This window comes from Stegostoma tigrinum, chromosome 27, assembly GCF_030684315.1.
Source record: "Stegostoma tigrinum isolate sSteTig4 chromosome 27, sSteTig4.hap1, whole genome shotgun sequence".
Taxonomy (NCBI): domain Eukaryota; kingdom Metazoa; phylum Chordata; class Chondrichthyes; order Orectolobiformes; family Stegostomatidae; genus Stegostoma; species Stegostoma tigrinum.
The window spans coordinates 13250188-13271219 of record NC_081380.1 but is presented as its reverse complement, the minus strand read 5'-3'; the positions used below and the strand labels follow the sequence as shown (position 1 = coordinate 13271219).

At 45.6% G+C, this 21032-nt stretch overlaps 1 protein-coding gene across 1 annotated transcript in view; it reads right to left on the bottom strand.

Moving 5' to 3' along the window:
- fkbp6 (FKBP prolyl isomerase 6) overlaps positions 1 to 18320 on the bottom strand; it is a 36901-nt gene extending 18581 nt beyond the window's left edge. The window contains exons 1-7 of the mRNA XM_048557430.2: positions 18279 to 18320; positions 17926 to 18059; positions 15366 to 15483; positions 11762 to 11851; positions 8409 to 8611; positions 5020 to 5139; positions 1449 to 1643 (exon numbers count right to left, since the gene is read on the bottom strand). Coding sequence (XP_048413387.1) covers positions 1449 to 1643; positions 5020 to 5139; positions 8409 to 8611; positions 11762 to 11851; positions 15366 to 15483; positions 17926 to 17961 — 762 coding nt within the window. The 5' untranslated portion in view covers positions 17962 to 18059; positions 18279 to 18320. The remainder of the gene's footprint in view (positions 1 to 1448; positions 1644 to 5019; positions 5140 to 8408; positions 8612 to 11761; positions 11852 to 15365; positions 15484 to 17925; positions 18060 to 18278) is intronic.
- Between the last annotated feature and the right edge of the window lie 2712 nt (positions 18321 to 21032).

The window sequence follows — 21032 nt, the reverse complement described above, 5'->3', positions numbered from 1 at the left end:
ATGCCTTCTATTAACCCGGGTCTGAAAGTCAGGTGGTAAAGTTGGGAACTTTGCACACTTTACAAAATCTTTAATCTTTGTGACGACTTAGGAATAGCAGAGCTCAATTTACAGTATGTTGCCCCAGTGAAATATAACACTGAATACACACTAGTTCACTCAGATTGGAAAATGGGTCAGTAATTTCCTCCAAGCACACGAAGAGAAGCCATGTGGGAAACAATAAAGTTACCAGATAACCTTACTCCTGAGCTGGGAAGAAACATTCTCTCCATGTTCTCCTGGCTTCCCTGATGGTTGTTGCTGATCTACAATACAACCACACTTCATGCCAGCCTAGTCAGGTTGGTTTGTAGAAGAGTAAATGAGTTTGGACCTATTGTTTCCAAAGCTCTCCTTGAGTGGGATTCTCCTCAGATCCGACCTGGGTCTGGTCTGAGCTTGGTTGTTCCAAATCAATCTGTAACTGAATTGCAATTGAATGATGTAACTACCAAAAACTCCCGAGTACATCTCCCAACTAGAATCAGGAGCAGGAAATTCAACGAATTCTTCGCAGGCAAATTGATTACATCATTCAGTAGGGCAGTACAGCAGGGAAGTGAACCCGGGACCTCCGTGGTCCAAAATACATGGACCACCGCACTCACTTAGAGTCAGTGGGGTGCAAGGCAATGACAAAATCCCATTCCCAGCATTCATGGCAGCATTTCTAAGGATGTTCAAAGTGGTCCAGGTTGAGAATCATGTTGGTCACCAAAAATACCCTGAAGCTTAGGAAAAACAACATAATCAAGGATCCTTCCGTTTCCAGTTGGACTCTTTTCCATCAGGCAGCAGATTAAAGAAAAAGTTTGAGATCACACACCAACAGATTCAAGAACAGCTTCTTCCCCGCTGGTCAGAACTTTGAATGGACCTCCTATATGGTAAACTGATCTTTCTCTGTAGCTGTACACTAATTCTGCATTCTGTTCCATTACCCTGACGTACTTTTGTAAGGTCTGATTTGTCTGGTTGGCAGGAAAAACAATACTTTTCACTGTATCTTGTTATATGTGATGAAAGTAAAACAAAACATCTGCGGTTCTTTCTGCAATCCAACAAAAAGCTCCCCAAGGTTTTCAAGACAACTTAAAAATGGAAGACATCTCTGTGGGTGATCATAGTCACTCAGGCTCAAACTCCCATCATGGCCCACTGAACGCAGGGCAGAACCGCATCAAAAAGGATACGGAGGCACCTGTTGTGCTTCATGTTGAAGCAAGTGTCAAGAATAAGCCCAGGCGTGAGGAGCTTGTTCAGTATTTCCTGTTCTTATACTAGAAATGGCTCTGTTTCACAATGTGAAGAATCCTCATCTTGAACAGAATTCACACTGGTTAAGATAAACTAGTAAGGTACTTCACATGTAACCACAGGGTCTGCTAAGTTTTGTGTCCACTCACCTGGCCACACCTGAACAGTGCTTTGGGGTTCTTGCTTTCGATGCCGAGAGCTCTCTCTCCATAAACCAGAGCCCGTCTAGGTACATTCAGCTTGAGACTGACTAGTGACAGGTTTAGGTACAGCAATAACTTAGACGAGTGAATTTCCTGCATTTGCTCGTCAGTTTCACGACGATGTGCAAACACCGACAGAGCCTAAGGAGAAACACTGGGCATGAGGACAACATATCCGAGGCCAGGGAAATACAACACGGCTGTTTGAAACCAGATTATCAAACTTCCTCAGCTTCCCGATAGATGCAACACTGTAGAAAGAGGGCCCCCTGAAGGAGATGACCAGATTGATAGTTTGTTTAGAAGAGAGAAAGAGACACTCAAATCGAAAGTTGGAGAAATATTTTTCCACCTTCACTCTGTGAGCCAGGAGTCTCACCCCAGACAGAAATCAGAAATTTGGGTGGGATTACAGAACCCTCTAAGGACTTGGCCATGAAATAGTGGACGGGGTCATCTCCCAGAGGATCCACAACATGCCCTACATTGTCATGATGACAGATCAGAACGGTGGATCACAAACGGATATTCTTTCCCCTTAAATAAAGATTGCAAAGCAAGTCTGGCTTATAGCGTGACTTCATATTGACTGCTGAAAGAGTTCCAGTGAGAACCCCGGGAGCATCGCCCTTTGTAGCATATAAGGGAAGCTCCAGGGAGAGAGAAAACGTGCGAGAAAGAGACTTCAAAGAAGCAGAGGTGTAAGGCAAAGTAATTACCTCCTCCCAGCAAAAAAAACATCGACTAGGAGTTATATTCCTGACTGTGGACCCACGCCAGAAGGAATGTTGGTGCTATCCCGTTCAACTACAGGAATGCAACTGCAACTACAACCCTCAGTCTGTGGGTATTTGTGGATTAATGCAAAATGACAATTCAGCACAGCCATTAAGCACCCCTGCACTGCAGGTAAAAGATTAAAGAAACTCACAACCACCCTTAAAAGGAAAAAGGGCAAAAGAATGTCAGCTGCCTTGCAAAAGCAAGCATCTGGAATTGTCAACATTAGCGTCACGAGAATCACTCAACAGATCAGTCCCAACATCCCATCAGCTACTCATCTACTCTTCAGGTATCTGATTAACCTTCACTTTTCTTTTTGGGCTCCGTTCTCACTCTAATGAGTGTATGTATGCACTGTTCTTTTTCTCCCCCTTGCCTCACGTTTAGTAACTAATAAACGTGCTTTTGTTGACTGAAGAATTGCTTGGAAAGTGGACTGCTTTTCAAACACAAGCTCATTTGGCCTGATAGCAAGGTAGCCACAAGGGAAGGGATTCATGTAAAATTGAACGAGCTGCGGGGTAGGTGAATAAAGAAAGGGTGTGTGCCCATTCCTCTTCACCTGGGAGCCCGATAGCTTCCAGTGTCTGGATCTGTATTACATTGGGGATCCTCAATAGTCATAATGTCATTAACACAAATGTGTATGTAGAGTACCTTTAGTTCTACAAAACGTTCAAATGTTTGGGGGCAGCACGGTGGCTCAGTGGTTAGCACTGCAGCTTCACAGCGTTAGGGGCCGGGGTTCAATTCCAGCCTCGGGTAACTGTCTGTGCAGAGTTTGCATGTTCTCCCCATGACTGTGTGCGTTTCCTCCGGGTGCTGCGGTTTCCTCCCACAGTCCAAAGATGTGCAGGTTAGGTGGATTGGCCATGCTAAATTGCCCATAATGTTCAGGGGTGTGTGGGTTATAGAGGGATGGGTCTGCGTGGGATGCTCCAAGGGGCAGCATGGACTTGTTGGGCCGAAGGGCCTGTTTCCACACTGTAGGGAATCTAAAAAAAAATTTCCCAGAAATGTTACCGAGCCACATGAGGGTGAACAACCAAGTTTTCAGTCAGTCAGTTTAAAAAAGTCTTTCTGCAGTTTCTCAAGAGCAGGGGAAAAAAAGGAAAGGTTTAAGGAAGGCACTCCAGCTGAATGTATGACCGCTGACGGTGCAGCAATTAAAACTGACCTGCAAAAGAACGCAGTGTTAGTGAAGCAGAGCTGTCTCAGCAGGGTGAGGGGCTGGAGATGAGAATGACAGGATGGTCTTTAAGGCAGCTCGCTGCTTCAGTTAAAGTCCTATGGCCCACACATACAGTCCTGGTCACACAAAAGATGGGTCCAAAAATAGAAGCAGAGGCTTTGATTGATAATCGTTTGAGTACTTGAGAGACACACAGGTACTGACCTGTTCAATTTATAGATGGATAGATTTATTTAGAACATTGGTCAGGAAGATGAACTCAGGGGCGAAGGATTAACTGTAGATCAGCTGCTGGCTTAACGGTTGGAAACTGTGGCTCTGGCCCAGCGTTGAAGTAAAGTTGTGGAAAGGTTGATCAGGAGCGTCCTGCACATAGCATAGTGCTAGCCTACCACTGGCTGGTGACAAAAGTCTCAAAATGTGCCAGGTTATACACAAGGAGCAGCTTGGATGACTAACACTCCTGGATAAACAACACTCTGGCCTGAAAACTCACTTCAATGCAAACTGTTGCATGCCTATAAAAACAGTACCTTAGAAAATAGTAAAAACACCCCACGACACTTCATAGCAGCATAATCAAATAAAGGTGACACCGAGCCGGAGAGACATGAGGGCGGGTGGTCACGGAGATGAATTCTGCTGAGCAACTGAACAGAAGGGGACGTGCTGGGGGCTGTACTGAGAAAACTGCACACAGAGCTGAGAGCCCAGGATGCTGAGATCATGCTCTCCAGTAGGTGTATGAAGGAAACTGGCATGCAGAAGCAGCTAGTGATGGGCCCAAGTAGAGGACCTGAGGAAGATGCAGGACCATTAGACACAGAAGTGAAAGTAGGCCATTTGGCCCATCAATGAGATGATCTGTTAATCATCTTGTAGGGCTGGAGGTGGTTATGGAGATCAAGAAAACTAAAGTCACAGGAGCATTCGAAAACAAGAAAAGCTTTAAAGATCAAGACATCAATCGACACAGAGTCAGAGTAGACCAGTGTGCAAGAAACTCAATGTGCAAAGTGAACTTGATGCAAGTTGGTCAGTTCTGAGGAAGGGTCATCGGTCCTGAAACATTAACTCTGTGGCCAGATCTGCTGAGCTTTCCCAGCAAATTCTGTTTCCTTTGGCACAAGTTAGGATATGCACACAGCTTCGGATGAGCTCAGTTTAGGTGAGGCGAGCAGGGAGATTCCCACTATCCTTAGTGAACTGCAATATCCGAGTAACCCTTCATCAGGGAAATACTGGGAACAGCCCTCTCTCAAGGCATTAAACCACTCATTCCCGCAAACACTGGAACATCCCAAGAGACCCAGTACTGCAAGTACTGAGAGACAGATATATCCTCCCACCTTCGTGCTGTAAATACTGAAACTCATAGAAGGGATTCCAGCAGCAACCTTCCCACACTCCCAGAGATGTACAGTGAGCCATCCCAGCGAATACTGGATTCCCAAGGACACCTACCAAGTAGTGAGCAGCACTAGAATTACAGGTGTTTTGCTCAAACTTACGGTCCTTCACAAAGCCCTCCCCATTCATAACCTTCTTATACTGGTCCTTCGCATCCTCATACCGCCGCAGTTGGAAGAAATAATTCCCAAACTCCCGCTCCGTACTGGCCACTTTCAGGAGTTTCTCCACAGGATAAGTAATCTGCTCTTCCTACAAAGAAAAGTTACAAAACCCCATCAAAACAGGAATCAGCAGCTCTCGGGCCCTTTCAAACACATTAGCCCCACTCACTTTGGATCAACCAGCTTCTTTATTTTAGAGAAAGAGGAGAAATTTTCCCATGTCTTCACACTGAACTCCCGAATCCTAAACAATGTGTGAACTCATCATTTGAATTCTGCACATTTTCTACCTGATATTTCATTAATACTTACTCGGATGAGAGATGGACAGGGCAAGAGAGCGCGCGCTGCGGAGCAACAGCTCTTTGACATTTCCCTGGCTAAGGGTTGGTATGGTATCGTGGGATTGTCCCTAACATTGAGCCAGAAGACCCAGGTTCGGGTTCAAAGAGGCGTGTAAAAACAACTCTGAACAAGTCTATTAAAAATATGTATTCCTCCATCAAAGGGAGCAGCTGAGGTTACTGAGAAACTCCTGGGTCTATCTGTAGAAGTACAGACTCACCTACTCAAGGTAAAATGGTACTTTTATTGCAAATCATTTTCTAATATCATTAAATGCAAAACTCATTAACAAAAGCACATTATTAATGTTATGTATATGGGAATCTCATCAAGGATCTTAAGAATTCTCAGCCACCAGTTTCGAAATCCATACTTCGCTATATAAACTGACATTGCACAGCCACTTAGATAACGCAGTGTGAAGCTGGATGAACACAGCAGGCCAAGCAGCATCAGAGGAGTTTTGGTTCAGGACCCTTCTTCAGAAATGTGATGCGGCTTGGCCTGCTGTGTTCACTCAGCTTCACACCGTGGTATCTCAGATTCCCCAGCAAATCGGCAGCTCCTACTATCTCCACTGCATAGCTACTTATTCAGAACTGTATAAGTATTATACTCTCAGCATTTAAATTGCATTGCCCAGACCTCTCATGCAGTGAAAAGATTTAAAAGCATCAAATAATAACGTCCCAATAGCTGACCTCAAGTAAAGAAGTGAACTTGGGCAAAAGATTGGCGTTTCTGAACACCCAGTGGGGATGGAGTTTCTAAAGTAAATCAAAGCTACTAAAATTGCACACTTGAAGTGAATCAGTTTATATTTAAGGCCAGAGTATTCTGATAAATTAAGTAATTACAACAAGCAAAAGCCGAAAAGCATCAGGAAAAGAAATAAAAAATAAACAGGAGTCTTTTAGAAATCCATGTGGCAGTAATGGGCTAAACGGTTTTGTTCTGTATTGTAGAATTCTATGACACTAGGAAGATACAAACAGACACTGGTGAAAAACAAATTCTAAAAGGGATTAAGAAGAATTTCTTGGAATGCGTATCAAAGGCGTCAGACTGAGGCACTGGGATGATTCAATATATAAACGTGGGCTGCCATCACATTGTGAAGGGTAGGCTTCAACAGGATGAATGGCCAAATTAATCTTCCTGCTGGCTATGGATTTAATCAAACATTGGCGTTCTGACCAGCTAATCAGTTTCACCAAACCAATCAGGCGGTAGCCCCATTAACGGTTCAAACTGAAGCCACGAGAAAGAAATTACAGAGGTGGTGGTGCTGAATATCTTAAAACACATGAAGGTGGATGGATGGCCAGGACCTCATCAGGTGTATCCTACAACATTGTGGGAAACCAGGGAAGCGATCGCTGGGCTACTTGCTCAGATGTTTGCAACATTGATAGCCACAGGAGAGGTGCCAGGAGACTGGAGGTTGGCTAATGTGGTGCCACTATTTAAAAAAAGGTGGAAAGGAAAAGCCGGGGAACTACAGACAGGCAAGCCTGACGGCAGTGTGGGACATATTGTTGGAGGGGATTCGGAAGGTCAGGATTCACATGGAGTTAGAAAGACAAGGACTGATTAGGGATAGCTAACATGGCTTTGTGGGGGGGGAAATTGTGTCTCACTAACTTGGTTGAGTTTTTTGAAGAGTGACAAATAAGATTGAAGGCAGAGTGGTTGATGTTGCCTACATTGATTTCAGTAAGGCATTTGATACGGTTCCAAGTGTTAGACAGGTTGGGGTGAGGTTACTTGGAATCCAGGAAGAGCTAGCCATTTGGATTCAAAATTGGCTCGTAGATAGGAGACAGGCCGTGGCAGTGGAGGGTTGGTTTTTAGACTGGCTGACTGTGACCAGAGGGGTGCAACAACGATTGTTTCTGGGTCCACTGCTTTTTGTCATGATTTGGAGGAGGAGTATAAGAGGCAATGGTTAATTCATTTGCAGATGCCATCAAAATCGATGGTGTAGTGGGTAGGGAAGTACATTATCTCAGAGTACAACAGGACCTCAAACAGATGGGTTCAGTAGGCAAAGGAGTGGCAGACAGAGTTTAGTTTAGATAAATGTGAAGTGCTGCATTTTGAGGGAAAGACAACTCAAGGGAAGATTTATACACTTAACGCTAAAGTTCTGGGGAGTGTTACCAAACAAAGAGACCTTGGGGTGCAGGTTCTTTGAAAGTACAGTTGCAGGTAGACAGAATTGTGAAGGTGTTTGGGATGCTTGCCCTTATTGGTCAGTGCATTGAGTATAGTGTTGAGAGATCATGCTGCGGCTGTACTGGACATTGGTTAGGCCACTTTTGGAATACTGCATTCAATTCTGGGATCCCTGCAATAGGAAGGATGTTGTTAAAACTTGAAAGGATTTAGAAAAGAATTACAAAGAACGTTGCCAGGGTTGGAGGGTTTCAGCTACAGGGAGAGGCTGAATAGGCTGGGGCTATTTTCTGTGGTACATTGCAGACTGAGGGTGACCCTACAGGTTTATAAAATCATGAGGGGTAGAGATAGGGTAAATCCCTGGGGTGGGGGGAGTCCAAAACTAGACAGCATAGGTTTAAGGTGAGGGGAAGCTTTAAAACGGACCTAAGAGGCAACATTTTCACGCAGAGGGTGGTGTGTGTATGGAATGAGCTGCCAGGGGTAGAAGAGGAGGCTGGTACAATTACAACATTTAAATGGCATCTGGATGGGTTTATGAGTAGCAAGGGTTGAGAGGGAAATGGAGCAAATGTTTGCCAACAGCAGGTGGTCAGTTTGGGATATCTGGTTGGCACGGACAGCTGGACTGAAGGGTCTGTTTCCGTGTTGAACATCTCTATGGCTCTAACACAGCAGAGCCGATCGAATTCCAAATAAAAAAGGACTTCCAAAATCTTGGTTGTCACTTCGCAGGGACAGCAGCCGAGTTATCTCTGACCCAGTAGTAAGGTGCAGGTTGGACGGGAAACCCCTTACAAAGTAAACTGGGCGATTGGCTGAGGCCCTCACCTGCGACAGCATGAAGTATTCATCAGACTCCAAGGTGTCCACAAAATGCAGGATCTCCAATTCGAACATGACCGTGGCATTTGCTGGGATTCGTGGGGGACAGCCCAATTGGCCGTACGCGTACTGCGGCTTGAATAGAAACCTGGCAAATTCGCCCTTCCTCATGGTCTGGATGGCCAGCTCCATACCGAGCAGGGTGATATCTGGAAAAGAACAGCACAACAGGAATCTGGCCGATCACCTTTCAGAGACAGGATTGGCGCATAATACCAGCTGCAGGGTACTCTCACAAATCATTTTTAACGCTTTTAAAACACCGAGCGACAGACAAAAGGTGCTCACTCACTTATCGCCATACAAGCTCAGGAACATCCGGAAACTTCTTCATACTGGGCTTTCCCCAACACCACCCACCTCCTTTCCCCAACCCCAGAGATCAGTTGCCTTCATCTCAGGCAGCACCCTGAGACAGACCATGGAAGTTTGGGTGGTTCAAAAAGTCATAAATTCCCAAGAGTCAGTTACAATTCTTCCACGAAAGCTCCGAGATGAATCACGAAGTGTTTCCATTGGTCTCCTAAGGCTAGTTTTGGAAGCTGTGCGTGGCCACTCAATGTAAGTGACTAACAGTAACCAGTGCCTCGATGCTTTGGTGTTGGGCCTACGATCGGACCCTGGTGACAGAGTGCCTATCCTGCCAGTGGATTGGCCGGGGTTGTGGAGAGGTCACTGGCGACACTTCTCTGGGGGATGTGTGATCACTGGCACACACGGCCCATGTCTCAGCCGCGCACAGAACGGGTAGGTGGTGTTACTGCCCTGTAGCCCATGAGCTGGGTGTCCAGGATTGAAGTCTTTACTGTCAAACAAAGTGCTCTTCAGACAACCACAGGCTGAGCTGGCACACTGGTAGCAACGTCCAATTTAATGGCCAACATTGGCTTTCAATGAGAGGAAGCTGTCAAGGAAAGAGTGTTGACCCATGTTGGCCAGTAGCTTGCCCTGGACCACGATGGGATGGGGAAACCGTTGTGCGGCCTGAAGAGGTAGGTAGACCGTTGAGTTCCAAATGTTCAGCTCAAGGCCCATTCTCTTCCAGGTCTCTGGGAATGCCACAAACGGTCTGGAGCTCAGCCTCAGACTGTGCAAACATATGCACCGTACGCAAGCTGAAGCTTGATGCCAGGCGCTGGGTCTGGACTGGGGATGACGGTTTCAACAGTTTCCCACTCACCCTATGCAGAAACCCCACTCCAAAGATGGGCAAAAGCATTGACGTGGTGACAACGTAGTTCATTCAGGTGAGGGATATCACTTTTTAATTCACTGACGGCCATTATATCACCAATCACGGGGGAAATCCCACCTAGTTCACTAATGCCCTTAACAGCAATCTGCTATCCTTACCCCTCCTGGCTGACATGTGACTGCAGACCCACAGCAATGTGGTTAACTCTTACCTGCCCTCTGGGAAATAAAGTGATGTATGCATCCCATGAATATATCGTCCATTTCAGGCGCAAAAATTAAATGAAACTCTGAGTCAAGACGGATAAAATTCACTTGTGACAGCATCATCAAGAACTCCAAAGACTTAACGGACCAGATTCACAGAAAGGTTCCTTCACTACATCTCAGTTAAAGACGACTCTGGTCAAATATGGCAGTATACTACACCAGTGTTACCTTTCTCTAAACAGATAACCAATTCTGTGCTAAATTAGGGAGATTACACCACCTCATATTACACAATGAACAATTCTGAACAGTCTAAACTACTGTCTGACACAGCATAAATACTACTTCTCAGAATAAAGGTATTCTCTCACATGTCTGGAGTCAGTAGTTTCCAGAAAGTTTATACTTGGCCTCATTGTCCCAGATATCCCAAATTCTCCCTCTCTCAGGAACACTGTGGGTTGGACACATGCAGACTTGCTGTTGATGGCAGCAGGAGTTCTGTGCTCCAGTGTGAGAGCTGACATTCTCAGCTTCCGTGTCTAGATGGCACTGGTGCACCACGGTCTTGCAAACAAACCAGAGAGCGACTGGTCGCTCAATATTAAACTGGCAGGTTTGTCAACGCTAGCTACTCACCGACTAACAGAGGAGATGCGGCACAGTCACTTTGGAGGAAGTGAGACGTGGTTAGTGGAAAAGGAAATGTATTTCTTCAGTTCAGAGAATGGCTGAGCATCCAAACTCATTACTGCCATTCTCACTGGAGTACATCCTGTCCAGGGGCACGACAGCCTCGTCAGTGTCTTTTCTCAGAACTCGACAGAGGAAGGTCCAGCTGGTAATGTGATCTTAGTTTGGAGAGCAGTGTATGGGCTCATCCAACAGAGCGTTACTCATAAATCTCCATTCACACTAGCTACATGCAGCAACAGCTTCCTAGAACTGCTCCCCTCGAATGGACTGAGAGAACGCATGCAGCATTCTGGCTGGTGAGGCACAAACCGTGGCTGTGCCGGCCAGAATGCAGTCCCCAGCTTGGACACGCAAGCTCACCACCCTGAGAATTCTTGTTCAAATGTAGGTCACTACCATTTCACACAAGGTCGCAATCCCCAGCAGAAACCTGTACTCATTGTTCAAATACTGTACCAGGAGGTGGCACTAACCAACTTCCGTTGCAGGGCAGTGCCGCGGGAACGGCATTCCCCACGGGTTCAGGGCAGTGCCGCGGGAACGGCATTCCCCACGGGTTCAGGGCAGTGCCGCGGGAACGGCATTCCCCACGGGGGCGATGGCACACGGGAGTGCTGTTCTCCTCAGGATTATGGCTTTAAAAACTTTTCTAACCCCTACAAAAGGAGAAAACAAGTCAATAGGGGAGCTGGGCTGGATGGGATTCTCACAGAATCACCTGAAGAATCAGGCACTGTAGGTGGCGATTCATAAACTTTTCACTGCACTCATTTACATACATGACACTAAAGCTAATTCCAATTGTTTAAACTCTACAGTCCTGACTGTGACAACTTATCTGCTGTTTATAACAGGGGTGAAAAGTGCCGAGGAGCAGTGAATGGCACATCTAACTGAGACCGGATACAGTCATTGCCAAGTTTTGTCTGTTACTTGGGTAAATACTGCAGCTTCTAGTCTCGGAAGCCAAGACAGCCCGGTCTCCTGCTGTTTTCTCAGAGAGGAGGAGATGCAGGAACATTGCGTAAATCATAAGATGGAGGAGAAGCAAGTACACCAGATGCAGGGCAAGGGGGCTGCAAGCCCTAACCCTGACTAACAGCATCAGGAGAAAAAAAATGCAATGAGCAAGGCTGTACCCAGCTCTCTCGCTGGGTTCAGCAATCCATGTTCTCACACACACACACACACAGCCTTACCTCGGCCAAGCTTCATGAACCTTGGGACATCCCTCTGCACGTTGGAATCGAAGGGTTTATCTGTATATTCACTGTAGGCACTGTAGTGAACTGTACGAAATGAACAGAGAAGAACACAGTCAACGAAAGCCAAGCTTCAGAAATGAGTCTCAGCAGGATACAGAAGGTTCTATCAGGATGTAAACTTCAGCAGCATTCACAACTAAATCCAACTCCTGCTAATCCCCTGGACCATATATTGTAAAGTGATCCAGAGCAAAAACTCTATTTACTGTTCCTTTTCTCACTTGGAGGGGGAGAAAAAAATTCTGGAATATGATAAAATTGGCTCGAGCCCATTCTGGATACCTTAACAAGGAAATCCAGCTCAGGATAGGGCTGCTGCCTCCATATTGTACTGGGTGCTCCTTCTGGGATATACAGACTGTTCAGTCCTCTCTGGAAACAGGGAAGTAGAGGTTTATTGGTCTATATATGATTTGCTGCCTTTACTGACTGAATAAATATAAAAAAGTGATGGAAGAATTAAACTGTTACACTGTACAACAGATGATGAAAACTTGAAAAGAAACTGAAAATACTCAGCAGGTCAGGCTAGTCATTTCCATTATTAAATAAGGATGAGTTTGTGTGATCAATGATGAACTGAACATGGATAACTTTCATCCTGCTCAAGAAATTCAGATAATCTTTCTTTTTATTCATTCACGGGATATGGGTACCACTGGCTAGGCCAACATTTATTGGTCATCCCCAGAGGGCAGTTATGGAAAACAGCCAATGTGATGCTACTGGTTTTAAAAAAAAGGAAGTAGACAAAAAGTAGGTAACTATGGGCCAGCCCAGCTCTTCCCCCCCCCACCCACCGCATCCCAAAACCAGCCCAGTTCGTCCCCTCCCCCCACTGCACCACACAACCAGCCCAGCTCTTCCCCCCCACCCACTGCATCCCAAAACCACCCCAACCTGTCTCTGCCTCCCTAACCTGTTCTTCCTCTCACCCATCCCTTCCTCCCACCCCAAGCCGCACCTCCATTTCCTACCTACTAACCTCATCCCACCTCCTTGACCTGTCAGTCTTCTCTGGACTGACCTATCCCCTCCCTACCTCCCCACCTATACTCTCCTCTCCACCTATCTTCTTTTCTCTCCATCTTCGGTCCGCCTCCCCCTCTCTCCCTATTTATTCCAGAACCCTCACCCCATCCCCGTCTCTGATGAAGGGTCTAGGCCCAAAATGTCAGCTTTTGTGCTCCTGAGATGCTGCTTGGCCTGCTGTGTTCATCCAGCCTCACATTTTATTATCTTGGATTCTCCAGCATCTGCAGTTCCCATTATCACTAACTATGGGCCAGTTGGCTTAACTTTGGTAGAGGGGAAAATGCTTGAATCTATTATTAAAGGAAGAAAGAATAAGACATCTGGATATAAATTGTTCCATTGGGAACACCCAGCATGGGCTCACGAAGGGTAGGTCAAGTTTAACTAATGTGGAGGAATTCTTTGAGGACATTACTTGCATGGTGGACAATGGGGAACATGTGGATGTGGTGTATCTGGATTTCCAGAAGGCATTTGACAATGTGCCACACCAAAGGTTGCTACATAGGATAAAGTTCCATGGTATTACAGGTAATGTGTTGGCATGGATAGAGGATTGGTCGACGAGTAGAAAGCAAAGAGAATGGGTAAATGGGTGTTTTACTGGTTGGCGGTCAGTGGCTAATGGTGTGCCTCAGGGATCAGTATCGGGACCTCAATTATTTACAATTTACACAGATGATTTGGAGTTGGGGACTAAGTGTGGTGTGTCAAAATTTGCAGATGACACTAAGGTGAGTGGTAGAGCAAAGTGTGCAGAAGACACTGGAAGTCTGCAGAGGGATATAGCTAGTCTAAGTGAGTGGGCAAAGGTGATGTAGATGGAATACAATGTTGATAAGTGTGAGGTCATCCACTTTTGTAGGAATGACAGCAAAATGGACTATGTTTTAAATGGTAAAAAAATTGCAGCACATTGCTGTGCAAAGGGAGTTGGGTGTCCTTGTGCATGAATCGCTAAAAGGAGGATTGCAGATGCAGCAGGTAATTAAAATGGCAAATGGAATTTTGTCTGCCATTGCTAGAGGGATGGAGTTTTAAAAACAGGGAGGCTAGGCTGCAGCTGTATAGGGTCCTGGTGAGGCCACACCTGGAGTACTGTGTGCAGTTTTGGTCTCCTTACTTGAGAAGAGATATACTAACACTGGAGGGGGGTGCAGAGGGGATTCACTCGGTTGATTCCAGAGTTGAGAGGGTTGGATTATGAGGAGAGACTGGGTAGACTGGGATTATACTCATTGGAATTCAGAAGAATGAGGGGAGATCTCATAGAAACATTTAAGATTACAAAGAGAACAAATAAGCTGGAGGCAGGGAGGTTGTTTCTGCTAGCAGGTAAAACTAGGACTAGAGGGCATCGCCTCAAAATAAAGGGAAGCAGATGTAGGACTGAGGTCAGGAGGAACTTCTGCACCCAAAGGGTTGCGAATCTGTGGAATTCCCTGCCCAGTGAAGATGTTGAAGCTACCTCGCTGAATGTTTTTAAGGCAAGGCTAGATAATTCCTTTACTGTTCAAAAATTTAAGAGTTATGGTGAATGGGCAGGTAAGTGGAGCTGAGTCTCAAAAAGATCAGCCATGATCTTATTAAATGGCGGGGCAGGTTCGAGGGGCCAGATAGCCTACTCCTTCTAGTATTTCTTATGTTTAAGAGTCAACCACGTTGCCGTGGGTCTGGAGTCACGTGTAGGCCAGACCAGGTGAGGATGGCAGTTTCTTTCCCTAAAGGACACAAGTGAACCTAAGACATGAATACTCTGTTAAAGCTCATTAACTGAAGGCTGACAAAGTGCAGGTTCAGATAGGTCTTTGGCCCTTCCAACTGAAGCCACTGCAGATACCTATAATCTCAGCATGAGTGCCTCTCATAAAATCCCCAAAGTTTTGCCTCCATTAGCAGAGAGCTGTTATTGTAACATAACCCTTTGCACTGGTGTCTAACCTAGTCTGACAGGGTAGTGTGATTCACCAAACAGGAACCTGGGGGGCCTTCCTTATCAACAAAGCAATTGCCCAGGTCATCCCACACACTCTTCATGTGATGTAGGGCCTCACACTACATATGGCCAATAAGAAAGGAACGCAATAGGCGACAAGACTGTGCACAAGGAACAGGAAATTTCTGCAGCAAAAGGTAAAGTTCAACCATTCCGTTTCTGCTTAAAATGATCAAGAGCCCTCCTGTGAATCTCTGCCGCTATTTGGGGCTCCCTATGCCTTTCCTCACCAATGAAACCAGCTTTTTCGGTGCGAGTACCCCTCTATCTCCAACTCCATCAATATCACCGAGCTCAGCTCTCCCCCTCGGAACTGAAAACTGAAACAGGAATTTGTGGATTAAAAAAAAATTGCTTCATAAAAATAAAAGTGGGGACTGTGGGTCTTTCAGATTTTTCCCTCGTTTCCATGAGAGAAACTCCTCACCACTGGAGGTCCATCAGTGTGGGGAGGGGTTACCATGTTGCTACACGAAAGGCGCAGGGTAGCTCCGTGACCAGCCCTACCAGACACGGAGGCAGTCGATGGGATAACACTGCCCGAGCCAGGTCGGAGAATCTCCTTCAGAACACCACCATCACCGGTCACATCCTGCATTCTCTGAGACATGTAGTAGAAGGGGCTCTGAAATCAAAAGACATTAAATATCGTTGAAAGAAGTGTTGCACACCTGCAATATTCACATTGAGCCTTACATTTGACATTAGTCATAGAATCACAGAATTTTTACAGAATGGAGAACAGTCCTGCAGGCCATCACACCCATGTTGGTCCAATCGACTTTACCAGCACTTGCTCTGTAGCCTTGCATACTGAGTCATTTCAAGAGCTTAAAATGTCTTGAGGGTTCCTGCCTCCAACACCGTTTCAGACCGAGGTCCGAATACCTACCATTGTCTGGGTATAAACTCTGCCTCCGATCCCCTCAAAACCTCTTGCTCCTTGCATTTAAAAGTGCACCCTCTGGTTACTGACCCCTCTATCATATGCTCCCACTCAGCCTTTGCTGCTTTAAGGAAAACAACCGCAGTCTCGTTGGGCAACAACACCACCTACATCAGACTCCTGCTCATTGACTACAGCTCGGTCTCCAACACCTTTATCCCATCCAGACTGATCCCAAAACTCCGTGACCTTGGCCTCAGCTCTGCCCTCTGCAACTGGATCTCCAGCTTCCTGACCCACAGACCCCAGTGAGGATAGGTACCTGCACCCCCTCCACAATGACACTCAACACTGGAGCCCCCCAGGATATGTCCACAGCCCCCTACTGTACTCCCTGTACACCTACGACTGTGTTGCTAAATTCCAAACAAATGCTATCTACAGGTTCGTTGATGATATCACCGTAGTGGGACAGATATCTAACAACGATGAGTCAAAATACAGAAGGGAGATAGAGGGCTTGGTGATGTGGTGCAAAGAGAACAATCTCTGTCTCAACATTGGCTAAAACTAAAGAGCTGATCATTGACTTCAGAAAGTCAGGAGGAGAACACGTCCCCATGTGCAGTGCTGAGGTTGAGCGGGTGGTGAGCGTCAAGTTCCTCAGAGTGACGATGACCGACAACCTGTCCTGGGCTTCATATGTAGATGCGACAGCCAAGGCGGCACAATAAAGCCTCTTCTTCCTCAGGAAATTTGGAATGCCCTTAAGGTACCTCACCAACTTCAACGGATGCACCACTGAAAGTGTACAGTCTGGGTGCATCACAGCCTGGTACAGCAACAGCTGTACCCAGGCCCTGTAAGAAACTACAGGAGGTGTGCGCACAGCCTAGTCCATCATGGAAACCAACCCTCCATCCATGGACTCTATTTACACGGCTCACTGCCACAGAAAGGGGGTTATCAAAGACCCAACACACCCTGGTAATGACCTCCTACAACCTGTTCCATCAGGAAGATACAGAAGCTGGTACACACGCACCAGCAGGTTTAGGAACAGCTTCCTCCTGACCATTATCACACTGTTGAATGGGCTCCAGCCTCAAATAATGTTGATCTTGCCTGACGTACAGCGCTGTTACCTGTATGCCTCTTAGATTTTTTTTTTAAAACTTTGATCTGCACATCCTTGCTTACTATGATCTGCCTGTACTGCTTGCAAACAAAACTTTTCACTGTACTCCGGTACACGTCAAGAAATCAATCCATCTCTCTTCACAGCTGAAATACTCCATGCCACGCACATTCTGAGGAATCATCTGTACACTCTCTCTGGTGTAATTTTCTGCTCCCAAGTTAAATGGAAAATACAACTTGCATAATAAAGTTATTCCCTTACCTCCCAATTATTTTCCAGGTGTTGAATCACTCTGGCGACTCTATGCATGTTACCGCAGCAACCATGCTTCATATACAAGTGTGGGCTTGCTGTTCAACAACGGAGGTATCACAGCCCAGTTCAGTCCAAGCAGTACTCTCTCAAAATCCCTACCCCTGTTTAATAGGGGTCCAACTGAAAATCGAGGATCAGAAGCCTATAGCAATTCTATCTTTCTTTAGCCCCGAGGTATTGAAGCCAATAATGGTGCTGTAGAGGGACTGGGCTGGCTGAGCAGATGCTGGCAATGGCTAGCCATCATGTTACATGGTACAATACCCTATTCAAAACCCTCAAGTGCTAGACAAAGAACAGAATGATTACATAGTGCCAAGCTCCACTCAAAAAGGGGCATGCCATCATTTCACAAACACTGGCAGGACATGGTCCCTGCTTACAGCAGCACAATACCAGCAGATCCAAGTTATGCTGTGACTGCATTGCACTCTGGCCAGAGACCAGAAGCCAGATAGGTTTAGAAGGTATCAGTGATAATGGGAACTGCAGATGCTGGAGAATCCAAGATAACAAAGTGTGGAGCTGGATGAACACAGCAGGCCTAGACCCTTCATCAGAGCTCTGATGAAGGGTCTAGGCCCAAAACGTCAGCTTTTGTGCTCCTGAGATGCTGCTTGACCTGCTGTGTTCATCCAGCTCCACACTTTGTTATCTAGGTTTAGAAGGTAAGTAGCTGCGTGCCTAACAATGAAAAAAATCAAAATGACAATGTTAATAATTACCAGATGGCCATGAGGGCTCGGAGGAGGTCCATTCATTCTGTTAATACAGACACAACAACGAAGATGAATCTCTGGTTGCTGTCAAACTCCTAAATGGAGAGCACTTGGTATGAAGTTTCCAGGGAGATCAAAGTCTAGAGAGAAAATGAACATTAGTCACCACTGACCTTGTATTTGGGTGAACTTTTATGAAACTAGTTTCACTTTTGCTTAATCTCTAGGAACAATAGCAATAACATGCCTGAAGTATGTCATGGCAGTATGATGAGAACTACAAGGGATTAAATGGAGATGGTACAAGTTTTACAAATGGAGAACAAAGCCTTCAAATTCAACAAGCATGTCACACTTACAGAGATAACACAGTGTGGAGCTGCAGGAACACAGCAGACCAGGCGGCATCAGAGGAGCAGGAAAGCTGACGTTTCGTGTCAGGACCTTTCTTCAGAAATGGGGGAGGGGGAAGGGGATTCTGAAATAAATAGAGAGGAGGGGTGGGGCTGGGGAAGGTAGGTGGGATGGTGACAGGCGAGTGCAGGGAGTGGTGGGGATTGGTCAGTGAGTTGCCATTGTCCTCAAATCGCTCACTCTCCTGAAAAATAGCCAGCTACTTCAAAGCCCTGTACCCGTCACAGTCCTCCTGGTAATCTGCTTCACAACCCAACTGCCATTGGAGTTTCTCCTGATTCTGTTCTATTTCTAACACTAATCAATGTACAGAATCAGCTGTGACAATTCCTTTCTTCAACCAGAAGACCTCCGTGTTTAATCTGTCACTTAGCACGCTGTAATTTACATGTGGTCCCACCAGCAGGAATAAACTGCCCTTTTATGACCCAAACAACCTTGGATCTCCTTGTTTGGGAAATCTTGACAATAAGCCATTGGTATTTCACAATTACTCTTTTTCTTATCAAGATTTGCATCTGTATAGCACCTGACAGAATCACATGGCTGTATCAAAAGTACTCTGGCAATGAAGTGCTTTAAGTCAGTGCTGTAAAGTGGGAATTTAATTAATACATGGCACCTAAACTAAATCAAAAATGACAATGCAGCACATTACCACCCTTGCTGCAGTCTGGCTCCCAGGTACACGGTGTCATGAAGCAGGACTCACCAGCCTGTGAAATGTTTTATTAAAAGGGAAATTTACAAAATTCAATGTAGAAAATTCTCAGGGTATGGGTAACTGCTGTGTATAACACAATAAAACCAAACTACATGTTTTTCAAATCAAACTGGTGTCTCAAAAAGCAAAACCTCAGTTCAACAAAACCTGCCATTTTGGTAGTGTTACTTTGATTCTTAATCTCCGATGTAATTTCTGCTGGCAATAGCTTTCCATTTATCGACCTGATCTCAGTCTCGCTCCAAGATATCCTTGTGTAAAACAGTGCAGATGCTAATACACTGCACGTAAACGCATTTTAATATCAAAATCTAATCTGGCCCAAGGTCTGTTGATGTAGATTCTTACATTACTGTTGCTTGGCGTTTCATTTCTTACTGAAGGCAACCTTTTAATGTTTTACTTTAGGGCATTTTTGTAGCGGTAATCTTCATCTAAAAGCTAAATTACAAAAGCACTTCCTGACCTGCCAGGTAATGACACTGGATGTGTTCTTCATCTTATAGCTCTTTGTACATTAAACTTTCATTGGAAAGTAAATGAATATGAGGGGTTATTGGCCAAAATTCTTCCCAAGGGGATACAGTGAGCTTTTAAGAGATGACTCGAGTTTGTCCCAAAGGTAACACATTTATGGCTTTCTGGACACAATCTATTTCTACCAGGCAATATTATAATTGTTACATTGAAGTCTCCATCTTAAAGCACAGCACTCCTCATAATACAGCCCCAAAGCTGTATTGGAGCCCTCTGCCTATTCATCGGATGCTCTTTCAATTGTGTTTCTGTGCCTCCCCTGGGACACTGGCTAGTCATAATGCAGCACTGTCTCCTCTCCTGTGAGGAGATTGAATATCGCAGCAGATGTAAAAGGTCTCCAACACAGATGTGTACTGCAACAGCCTTCGGCTAGCAACTAGCGAGCCCACCATTTAAAGAATCCCAAGCCCAAACCCACTTCCCTTCTGTATTCACCGCAATATTCTTCTGAGCAAGGTGGGGAGAGGAATTCTGACCAAAACTGTACTGGGGGTACAGCACTAAGTCAGTTTTAAGAGCACAGCAGTGAAAAAGGACAACAGGAAGTTCTGAAGGAGGGACACTGTACTCAAAACATTGAATCTATTTTCACTCCACAGATGCTGCCAGACTGGCTGCGTTTCTCTGGTAATTTCGGTTTTTGTTTGGGCAAGGAATGTGGTTATTTAATCAGCATCACTACTGCGGCAGCACTTCCCACCATCTGCACTTAAAATACGTCGAGTGGGATGGAGTGTTTTATCTCAACCCAGAGAACGAGCGGGTATTGGGGCAGGATTCCCACGTGCTTCACACCTGAAGCAGCAAAAGTCCTACAAAAATATAGATAACTCCACAAATTCCACTTTGGGAATACTGCATTCAATTCTGGTCTCCAAGCTATAGGAAGGATGTTGTGAAGCTTAAAAGGGTTCTGAAAAGATTTACGAGGACGTTGCCAGGGTTGGAGGGTTTGAGCTACAGGGAGAGGCTGGATAGGCTGGGGCTATTTTCATTGGAGCGTTGGACACTGAGGGGTGACCTTATAGAAGTTTATAAAATCATGAGGGGTATGGTTAGGCTAAATAGACAAGGCCTTTTCCCTGGGGTTGGGGGTGGTGTGTCCAAAACTACAGGGCATCGGTTTTAGGCGAGAGAGGAAATATTTAAAAAGGACTTGAGGGGCCAACATTTTAATGCAGAGGGCAGTGCACATATGGAATGAGCTGCCAGAAGAGGTGGTGGAGGTTGGTGCAGTTACAGCATTTGAAAAGCATCTGGATGGGTACATGAATAGAAGGATTCAGAGGGATACGGGCCAAATACTGGCAAATGGAACGAGGTCAGATTGGGACATCTGGCCAGCATGGACGAGTTGGACCGAAGAGTCTATTTCCATGCTGTATACCTCTAGGACTTGTAATGACCATATTAGAAATGTCTCAGTACCTGACAG